At 42.8% G+C, this 10,849-nt stretch overlaps 2 protein-coding genes across 5 annotated transcripts; one reads left to right on the top strand and one right to left on the bottom strand.

Moving 5' to 3' along the window:
- The first annotated feature begins 89 nt into the window (after positions 1-89).
- LOC139392820 (hematopoietic lineage cell-specific protein-like) lies at positions 90-5,950 on the top strand. 4 transcript variants are annotated; one of them, XM_071141099.1, is made up of 15 exons: positions 95-218; positions 1,145-1,225; positions 1,426-1,499; positions 1,835-1,964; positions 3,058-3,168; positions 3,268-3,322; positions 3,439-3,549; positions 3,668-3,778; positions 3,868-3,923; positions 4,062-4,131; positions 4,222-4,370; positions 4,492-4,695; positions 4,820-4,985; positions 5,078-5,146; positions 5,342-5,950. In XM_071141099.1, the coding sequence occupies exons 2-15, from the start codon at positions 1,145-1,147 to the stop codon at positions 5,473-5,475; spliced, it is 1,521 nt and encodes a 506-aa protein (XP_070997200.1). In that variant the 5' UTR covers positions 95-218; the 3' UTR covers positions 5,476-5,950. The 4 variants fall into 4 exon arrangements, with proteins under 4 accessions (XP_070997202.1, XP_070997200.1, XP_070997204.1 ...); XM_071141100.1 differs by lacking the exon at positions 95-218 and adding an exon at positions 912-1,003; XM_071141101.1 differs by lacking the exon at positions 5,078-5,146 and having other exon boundaries at positions 90-218.
- On the bottom strand, positions 5,937-7,771 carry LOC139392821 (protein LLP homolog). Its single transcript, XM_071141104.1, has 3 exons — positions 7,669-7,771; positions 6,644-6,872; positions 5,937-6,562 (listed from the first exon to the last, which is right to left on the bottom strand). Exons 2-3 carry the CDS (start codon positions 6,861-6,863, stop codon positions 6,393-6,395), a joined length of 390 nt encoding a protein of 129 aa, XP_070997205.1. The 5' UTR covers positions 6,864-6,872; positions 7,669-7,771; the 3' UTR covers positions 5,937-6,392.
- Between the last annotated feature and the right edge of the window lie 3,078 nt (positions 7,772-10,849).

The following is a 10,849-nucleotide window of genomic DNA, read 5'->3' as shown; positions in this document are numbered from 1 at the left end:
AGTGTTTTATAAAACTAATTAACAAACAGCATTGTTTTGACTACAATTGTGTCCAACTTTGATACAGTAGCAAGCCCGTAGCTACTTGCATGGTATCGGCCACGCGCATTATTTCCTATATCAACAGTTTGCGTGACTATCCTCGTTCTGGTTGAGACTTGTGAAAATATACATTTGTGATATTATTGCATCAAAGAAATTTGTCCGGTAACGCAAAGGTACGTATAATTACCATGAAATAATGTTTTTGTTTGAGTTAAGTATGTATCACGGTGATATTAGAAGTTCTTAACGCGTCTATCTTTCAGGAAGTTGCAGATAAGTTCTGTACTGATCTCATAGGCTAACGTTATATTGTTTCAAAGTTGGAGGAAGGAAGGAAAGGAAGGTCTAGCCTACTTGGAAGATATAAATAGTTACTGTGTAAATATTAGCCAACTTATGTTTAGTTTTACTACTATTTTGGGTAAATGCAGACAAAAAGCACGCATCAAACAGGTGACTTTATATAAGCCAGATCCTTTTATAACCGTTATATTATTTTATTAAATATTTTGTATTACCTTGTTACTAAACCAAAATACCAAACGCATGTCCTCAAATTTACAACCTTTAGAAATATGCACAAATACCAGACTTTGATAGTATGTGTAGCTGACGGTAACTGACTGCAGTTTGTGTGGTACAAGGAGAACGCATCAGGTAGCCGCACTACATTACATTGACATCAGGCTGGACAGCTGTGACCAGCTGTAAGATACCCACCACTTCCATCAGGTTACTTTGTGTTTTGTTAAACTATTCATGAATGATGATAGTGTGTTATTTTATGATGAGAGCACTGCAGCTCAGTGCTGTATAAATAACTCAACTTCCTATTTTGTGATCAGCAGAATGAGACCATATACTTATGGTTAGCTGTCAGTATTTCCACTGACAAAGAGGAAATGTTAAATGCCTTGGAGCTTATTTGTATTTGCAGGAACAGGTGATTGTCCACAAGGTACATACAGTGTTTACTAAAGCAGTGTTTCTCAACTTGTTTTTTACACCAGGGACCAACAAGCTGTGGTCCCTCTTGTGTTTACACAGACACTATGCTTAGACTGACAGTACAAATCTTCTGTTTTGTTTCTCTTCCGAGATGTGGAAGTCAGTGGTGGGACACAACGTGAGCATAAAGGTTGCAGAGGGGGACGACTGGGAGACCGACCCTGACTTTGAGGTTAGCTACTGGGATGGAGGGAGCGAGGGTCCTTAGAGCTAATGTATTTACTAAAGCACTCTCTAATCAATATTTTCTCCCAGTGGAATTAACATTTTGTTTACGTTTGGTCCGTAACCGCCTCAGTCCTGTTTTTCCATGACACCTTGGTCTTCAGACTACAGTTAGGTGATGAGAAGGACTTGGGTTCTGTGTTTCAGAATGATGTGTCAGAACAGGAACAGAGATGGGGGGCCAAGACCATTGAGGGGTCTGGTCGAAAAGAACACATCAGGTAACCATTGACGACAGATCACAGTATGATTGGTGTTATGCTGTTGAAGAGCTATGGGGGATGGTTAGCTCAGCTGTGTATTGCAGCTTTACCTCTGTAGAAACAGGAAAAGGAAGTGAAAAACAGTGTGTAGGCTGTCAAGCATTTAGTCTTACCTAATATGGGTTGGTGACTGAGTAAATCTAAGGGTTAGCCACAGACTAGTGTAACTATGTAGTCCCGGTGTCAGCAGATAATGTAAAATGGGAATAAAGTTATGCAAAAAAGTTCTCGTGTGTGTGTGTGTGTGTGTGTGTGTGTATATGCGTGTGTGTATGATCCCTCCATCTCCCCAGTGTATCAGAGCTGAGACAGAAGGTGTCCCAGGAGCATGAGGTGGGGAAGCAGAAGGAGCGAGCGGAGGCTCCCAAGGCCTCTTACGGTTACGGAGGGAAGTTTGGAGTGGAGAAAGACCGCATGGACAAGGTTAGGTTATAACATGTCATCATGTGATGTTCATACACTACGTATGTGGACACCTGCTCGTCGAACACCTCATTCCAAAATCATGGGCATTAAAATGGGGTTAGTCCCCTCTTTGCTGCTGTAACAGTCTCCACTCTTCTTGGAATTGCTTTCCAATAGATCTTGGAACAATCATGGGGCGGCAGGGTAGCCTAGTGGTTAGAGTGTTGGACTAGGAACCGAAAGGTTGCCAGATCGAATCCCGGAGCTGACAAGATCTGTCGTTCTGCCCCTGAACAGGCAGTTAACCCACTGTTTCTAGGCCGTCATTGAAAATAAGAATTTGTTCTTAACTGACTTGCCTAGTTAAATAAAGGTAAAATAAAAAGAGAGAACGTGTTTCCACTGCTCCAGAGTCCAATGGCGGCGAGCTTTACAGCCACTCTAGCCAACGCTTGGCATGGTGATCTTAGCTTGTGTGCGGTAGCTCGGCCATGCAAACCCATTTCATGAAGCTCCGGATGAACAGTTCTTGTACTGATGTTGCTTCCAGAAGAAGTTTGGAACTCTTAGGTCCCATTCTGTGAGCTTTTGTGGCTTACCACTTTGCGGCAGAGATGTTGTTGCTCCTAGAAGTTTCCACATTCACTTTAACAGCACTTACAGTTGACCGGGGCAGCTCTAGCAGGGCAGAAATTTAACGGACAAACTTGTTGGAAAGGTGGCATCCTATGATGGTGCCACATTGAAAGTCACTGAGCTCTTCAGTAAGGCCATTCTACTGCCAGTGTTTGTCTATGGAGATTGCATGGTTGTGTGCTTGATTTTATACACCTTGCAGCAACAGTTCTGGCTGAAATAGCCGAATCCACAAATCTGAAGGGGTGTCCACATACTTTTGTATATATAGTGTATTTCGCTCATAAGGTCTTCAGTCAAGTCCAAATAACGCATGAAGCACAAGGCTTCCTCTAATGCAGTGCTGCTCACCCCAAAATATATGTTGTCAGACAGTACAGTTGTGTGTTCTGACTTATTGCAACTTTTATGGACTTCAACAGTTTATCTAAGATCGTTTCCAGTGTTGATGTATTATATGTGTGTAATTACCCAGGGGGCAGTGGGGCATGGCTACGTGGCGCAGGTGGAGCAGCACTCATCCCAGACCGATGCAAAGAGAGGATTCGGCGGGAAATTTGGAGTGCAGAAAGACCGTGTGGATAAGGTGAGGAAACTATACTCTTACTGACAAAGATATCACAGGATTTGATGAACAGGATGAGGGATCGTCCTGGTGATGAACATTCCTTCTCTCTCCCTGTAGTCTGCCATGGGTTTTGAATACAAGGGTGAGGTGGAGCAGCATACATCTCAGAAAGGTACAGCCTTCAGGACGTCTAATACACATACGTTCTGATTTCCAATAAGTTGACTGCATGTTGTTATCCTACCCAGCTACTCCTGGCATACCTCTCACCCTGCTTTTATCTTTCAGACTATTCAAAGGGTTTTGGAGGGAAGTATGGGGTGGAGAAGGAGAAAGTGGACAAGGCTGCCTTGGGATACGACTACAAGGGAGAGACCGAGAAGCACCAGTCTCAGAAAGGTTAGAGGGGAACTGTAATGTGGGCTGTTTGTAGGTAGAAACGTTTCATGGTCAATTATTCATATTAGATTTCTAGTTCATATTTGAAACAACCTCATCCCTCACTCTCCCTCACCAGACTATTCCAAGGGTTTTGGGGGGAAGTTTGGGGTGGAGAAGGAGAAAGTGGACAAGGCTGCTTTAGGTTACGACTACAAGGGAGAGACAGAGAAGCATGAGTCACAGAAAGGTCAGTTACTCACAGTTGTAACCACAGTTGTGTTTGTAAAAGTCAAGGACCATGTCCACATTAAACTGACCTTTGATCTCCACGTTCAGACTATGCCAAGGGCTTTGGGGGACGCTATGGAGTCCAGACAGACCGCATGGATAAAGTGAGTCTTTCTTGACCCTGAAGGCTCAGGATGACAGTAATTCTTGACGCATTTTACATTGACCTGTACAAACACTCAGGCTATGACGCTTACCCATTGATTGGAATTATGGTTCCCCAATCTCCATTCGCTCTATAGAGTGCAGTGGCCTTCACAGACATGGAATCCCCTACCTCTGCCTATGAGAAGACACTACCAATGGAGGCATGTAAGTATGCACTTTATAGTTCCTCATAAACATTTAGTTCACAAGTTGAAAGAGGAAAATATGTTTTTTGCTTTTCCGGTCTGTCTGCAGCAAGTGCAGGGGCAGGCAACCTGAAGGCTCGCTTTGAGAACCTGGCTCGGTCTTCAGACGAGGAGAACAGAAAGCGAGCGGAGGAGGAGAGAGCCAGGAGACAGGCTAGAGAGAAGAGAGAGCAGGAGGAGGCACGACGCAGACAACAGGTACTGCAATAAACATGTTACTCCATCCAATAAACATGTTACTCCAATAAACATGTTACTCCAATAAACATGTTACTCCAATAAACATGCACACTGACACAGCGGTATGTATCTCTTGTAGGAACAGAACAGCAGGGAGGAGGAAGCAGAGCAGCATCAGCCTCCACCTGTTGAAGAGCATCAGCCTCCACCTGTTGAAGAGCAGAGACCTCCACCTGTTGAAGAGCAGAGACCTCCACCTGTTGAAGAGACCAACAGGAAGCCCCAACCACCACAGCTGTCCACTGCCAGGGCAGTGCCTCAGATACCAAGAGATGAGCCAGTGGTAGATATCTCTGATTTAATTCAATACAACTCACTGATGACCTAACAACTGTAATTTCTTCTTCACCATGTTATCAAATGAATTGCTGAAATTCACACCTAGTCATTTTCTGTGGTCTCGGGAGGAAGAGGAGGAGCCAGTCTATGACCAGCCCCCGTGCCTGCCCCCACGGTCAAGTGACCTGCTGGAGGCGGAGCCACCTCAGGAGCAGACACCATCAGAACCAGAGCAGGAAGATGAGGGAGAGTATGAGGATATCTCACCAATACCTTTCCCAGAACCTGATCCAGGTCAGTGTGCCACACCCAGTGGGGTAGTGGGGTTTGGTAACCCATTACTGTGTCATATCAAAGACTGACCCTTCCATGTGTTCCCTCTACAGCTGTGGATAATGACTATGAGGACCTGACATGCGGTCAGACCGCAGTGGCCATTTATGACTACCAAGGAGGTAGGTAGCCTACTGTATCAATGACTGCGTTGTGATATCATGTCACAATTCTCATCTATTTCTTAGTCATACTGTGATGTTGTTACTTCCCTTGTGGATGAATACAGAAATCAATGCTAAACATTGCTCAACACAGAAGTCTATAAACCCTTTCGGAGACAAAATCCTAAAATAATGTTATTCTCACACATGAAGAGGCAGATGATGAGATCTCCTTCAACCCGGATGATGTCATCACCAACATAGAGATGGTGGACGAAGGCTGGTGGAAGGGACACTGTCACGGACGCATTGGACTTTTCCCTGCTACATTCGTGAAAATTATGTAGTGAGCGTGCCTATAGTCTCCAACACATATACCTGAGCCCATAGGACCTGTGGGTCTTTTCACAGGGGGGACATCAGCATATTGATCCTATCGGACAGGTATAGGTAGATTGTACCGTGGTAGAATCTCAATTGCATACGCCTCTATCCTCACTTTCTCAATACCCATTGGAGAAGGAACCTCTGGCTTTCTCATCCAATGGGCTTTGAGGTGAGGAGGACGCAAGGAGTATACAATTGAGATTCTCCCCATGTTTTCTAATCAATTCATTTATATCTGGTCAGTAGTCATGACATATAATGGATAGTCATTGTGCTTCATATTGCTCAGGGTGGGGATGCATAAAAGCTGATTGCTAAATGTTCCAGTGAAATTCTCATACACTTGCATTTCAAATGATTATGGAAGTCATTTAGCTATGGAATGTTTTGTTTAAAAACCGCATGTAATCAATAAAATGTCTTAATGTACAGAAACACATTTATTTACTCCAACGTGACAGCCTGTTACATGTATAATGAATGTCTTTGTAATGATGGGCTAGGCTACAGGAAGAGCAAATCAAACAGGAATGGAGCTACCACCAACAACAGCATTATTGGGGTAAAATGTAAAGAATATACCATATTTTCTTCTGTATACCACAGCAATAAGAAAACATGGCTTTCATTCAAGTGAAGTATGTCAATGCAGTACTATACCATTGTGCCCAAAAATACAACTCTGTTGATTCCTTTCATACATGGGCTTACAGACAATGTGTTGCACAATATAGATAATTTGCCTCATATCACCATTTAATTTGAACATAAGGCAACTCAAGTTCACAAAGATCATGTATTCAATCTCCGATACATGACATTCAAGGATCATGTGTGTCACAGGTTCTAAGTCAGAAGTCCTTTGGTTTTCTCCAGGCTACCAGGCAATGCCCTTCTTTTTTTTGTTGGCCTTTCCTCCCGATTTCTTTGTCATGCGTTTGCCTTTCAGTTTCTTGGCCTGTCGTTGGCTCATCCATGTTGGGTACTGTCCGTGCTCGTCCAATTGGGTCGTCTTACTGCGCTTGCTGTCCATGTCCATCTTTCCATCTGAAAAGCAAAAAACTAAAGGTGTCAAAACTCAGACATTGGAAACGATACAAAATGCTTGATCTACGTGTGTGTTCTCACCATCAACTTCCTCTCCCTCCATGTCTACATCCACTTTCTTCTCCTTTATCTTCCCAGCTGGCACCACTGTAGCTATGTCCTGAATGTCATTCATGGAGATCTCTCCTGTGCCACCGTGGGCCAAGGCTAGCTTCAGCCGAGCCAGTTCCTTAGGGGCGTTCTTCGCTCTCTTCACAGCACGCATCTTCCGCTTCCATTTGCTTCGCAGACTTTTGGCCATTGTAAGGTTCTGAAAGACAGGGTTACATAATGGAAACACAGATCCACTTGCATAAGACATTTCGACTGGCTTTAACTCTAGTTCAGTGACAGTCTCTGCAGAGCCTAGCTATACATTGCACATGTACACAGCCCATCTGTAAATAGCCCACCCAACTACCTCATCCCCATATTTTTGTATTTATTATTATTTCGTCACTATGGCCTATTTATTGCCTTACCTCCCTAATCTGACTACATTTGCACACACTATATATAGACTTTTCTATTGTGTTCTTGGCTGTACGTTTGTTTATCCCATGTGTAATTCTATTGTTTGTGTCGCACTGCTTTGCTTTATCTTGGCCATGGCATAGTTGTAAATGAGAACTTGTTCTCAACTAGCCTACCTGGTTAAATAAAATAAAACATACGATTGAGTTCTTGGCTCATGTAAACAACACTCATGCCATCAACTCCCATCATGCCACGTCAGCAAGCCAGCAAAGACATTCGTCTAGCCCAAATACCCTTCAATCATAAATCGAGGTTCTTGTATAATTAATCATGATGAATTGCCGTTAAACTGTCCATGATTTTACTGTCCTTGCAAGCCTCCACATAAACAGTCAAGTTAGCTAGCTGGAGTACTTAGCTAGCGTTTAACTAACGTGGCTAATAGCTACCTTGCTAAAGAAAACGAATTGTTTTAAAACAATCGATCGGCCAATACCATTCGATGTGTTTGTACTTCAATAACTAGTATTCGGTGTATTCAATTTACTCGTATGTATGGTATTGTAAAAAATAAAAGCACGTTAACATACATAGACGTAGATGTATTCTCCGTACAGTTGATGCGCAGGCAGTACACACGTGTTTGTATTTTCGACAACCGTAAAGCACGTCAGACGGTCGTTTTGTTGGACACATTTGCGACAACTTACGTCATCTTAATTTACTATCATACTGTGAACTCGTATTTATTTAATCGAAAACCTATAACCTACATATTTAGTGTGATACATTATCAGTGGTGGATAACCGACGAACTTCCTGATGCACTTTATTCTCAATTTATCGATACGTATTATCAGCTATTCTGGTGCAGTTCACAGTTCTTTCAGGAGATGGTGAGCTCATTCTATACTGCAAGCCAAAGCCACCTGAGTCTCATTAATGATCATCCAATTATCCACAAATTCACATCTGCTCCAGAACAAATGTGTTGAACCACTTTGACCTCTGTCTGCAAAAACAAAAAGCAAAGTATGTGAGTACAGTAAATTAGAAAGTATATGTTATACCATCACAACAATTGAATGATCTACAACCATTCAAGAAAAATACATTATTGTTGGCATGGTTGAATATTCTTTGTACTATTTCAATAGAAGAATTTTCAAGTCCGCAGTTTCTTCAGGGACTACAGGTCATCTAGCTAAAGACCGACTGGGGTGTAAAATCCAAGGGCATGGCCCTACATACATTAGGCCTCCACTCTTCCCTAGGAGATGTGAGTTGAGCCCTGCGCCTTTCCAGCTGACCTCCTCGGCTCCCTGCTCACGCAAGTGGAGGCCAACCAGCCCCAAACTGCCCCCTCTTTCCTCTTCACATCCCAGAGGAACATTCTATTCGGTGCAGCCCCTCCTCAGCTCCAGCCCCTCAGCTTTGGTGAACTAAATAGCTGCTCGGCGCAGCAGGAGCCATGCCCGGTGAGAAGGTCCTGTCATGTCCCTAAAAAAATTCCAGGATGGACAAAACCCTATTTGGAGCCTTGGGCCAAATTGGGGTTCCTGGTTCACACTCAAAGTAAACAGTTGGTGGGGAGAAAACAAACTCAGGTGCTGACCATGGCCTATACCCACAGTGAGGGTTGTCAGAACCCCTTATTTTGTGAGATGGAAAAAAAGAGGGAAAGAAAAGGGAAAACAGAAATCCCACATACTGACTTGTGCCAGATTCACAAAACACTGATTACGCAAAAAAAGTTAACTTTTTTGTTTTTGTAATTTTACCACCTTTTTCCCCCAAATTTTGTGATATCCAATTACGATATTGTCTCATTGCTGCAACTCCCCAACGAGGCCAAGGTCGAGTCAAGCGTCCCCCAAAACATGACCTGCTAACCACGCTTCTTAACACCTGCCCACTTAACCCGGAAGCCAGCTGCACCAATGTGTCAGAGGAAACACCATTCAACTGATGACCGAAGTCAGCCTGCTGGTGCCCGCCCCACCACAAAGAGTCGCTATAGTGCAATGAGCCAAGTAAAGCCACCCTGGCCAAACCCTCCCCTAACCCGGACAACGCTGGGCCAAGTGTGTGCCTTCCTATGAGATTCCTGGTTGTGACACAGCCTGGGATCAAACCCCAGGCTGTAGTGATGCCGCAACACTGCGATGCTTTTCTTACTAACATCTCAAATATCTTCTTACAAGTCTTCTTAAGATGTTTGTTGCTAGGCAACTGATTTAGCTAGCTATCTAGCTAGCAATGGCAATCATGTTAGCATATTTCGTACAGAGATTACTGTTCTAAAACATATTCTTGGGTTTAAAATAATCAATACTTAAACTTTTAGATGAAGTTTGAGTGAATTAAACATGTTCAATTGCTTTCATGAGCTTATTCTCTCACAGCCCTGAGTTTAAGACAAGCTATCTTGGAATTAAGAACATTTACAAAAGCCTTATTTTCAAGAATCTCTTAACTTTTTGCTTTATGAGAAACAGAGCAAGAACATTTCCAATAACCTTTTTGAGAAATGGCTACTAATGTTTAACTTTCTTCTTTAGTCTATAGTTAAGGAAAACAGCTCAGTTAAGAAGACATTTCTTCTTAAGAAGGTTTTGTGAATCTGGGCCCAGGTGACATCACCCTTGACAAACAGCTGAGGACCCTGTACCCATGGTGGTATTAGTGTTTTGACTCCCTCAATTAGGACCCTATTACTGTGGAGAATGGGTCTGTGTGCGTATAGAGTAATTAAGTCCCAGGGCATCATGTTCAGAAAGAGGCAGGGTCTACACACACACACACACACACAGGAGCGCAGGTGGCACCGTCTTAAGAGGGCAGAGTAAACAAGAGGGCTGTCCTTTCAAGGAATACAAAAAGGAAAGCCTCGTCTGTGACTGAATGTAAAAGGCTAATAGACTCTCTTCTGCCAAGTTAATATAAATATTCTTCATTTGATACCCAAAAGCAGAGTTGTATTCCTTACAAGTTTAGATGAAATAGCCTACGGTGTACGTACTAATATAACAGTAGCTCAGATCTAGGCGTGTTCAGATGAACAGTAGGAAGTTATCCTATTGGCTACAACAACATAGTTCTAAAGCCCTAAACATAGTTCTAAAGCCCTTTGCCTCTTTAGAAAGCAGATCAAATCTTACTTGGCAAATTTTCGTGAGCGGTAGCCCAGGACATTTGACAGACTATGGCCTCTTCTTCCAAATATTCTTGTTGATCTAATACGCAGTAGTTACTCATCCAAAAAAACACATTGATGGAGCGATTCCCAAATCCATAGTGAGAGATATGAGTTGGCAATCAGTGGCCAGGCACTGGGGGCTGCCTTTAGCATTCAGGTCAGGACTGACAGGCCATCTGTTTCTGTTTTCTGAGAACAGTGCTGTTGCTGTGCAGCACACCTCAAAGCCTCACTCGGCTGGATTCAGGTGTTGTTGAATAGGCATTTGGTTTCTTATATAACCTTTTTATATGGATCATCACTTGCAAAGACAGATGTATTACTGACAAGGTTGTATTACTGACAAGGTTATACGACGTAAAACGACTCAACAATATTATAAATAAAATGGTGTTTATACAGGGCTTTGAGATTTCAAAGTATTCCATATTTTCACATTAAGGGTTATTGCAATGGTAAGACACGTATGCAATGGTACACAAGTATTCAATAAAAAATAATGATTGTAGTGCATCTAATTTGAATATAACCAAAATGACCTAAGGGAGAATTTGGTGTAGCTGTAGTATTCA

This window comes from Oncorhynchus clarkii, chromosome 33 (genome assembly GCF_045791955.1).
Source record: "Oncorhynchus clarkii lewisi isolate Uvic-CL-2024 chromosome 33, UVic_Ocla_1.0, whole genome shotgun sequence".
In the NCBI taxonomy this organism is placed as follows: Eukaryota; Metazoa; Chordata; class Actinopteri; order Salmoniformes; family Salmonidae; genus Oncorhynchus; species Oncorhynchus clarkii.
The sequence above is the reverse complement of the archived record's forward strand: the minus strand, read 5'-3'. Positions and strand labels throughout refer to the sequence as shown.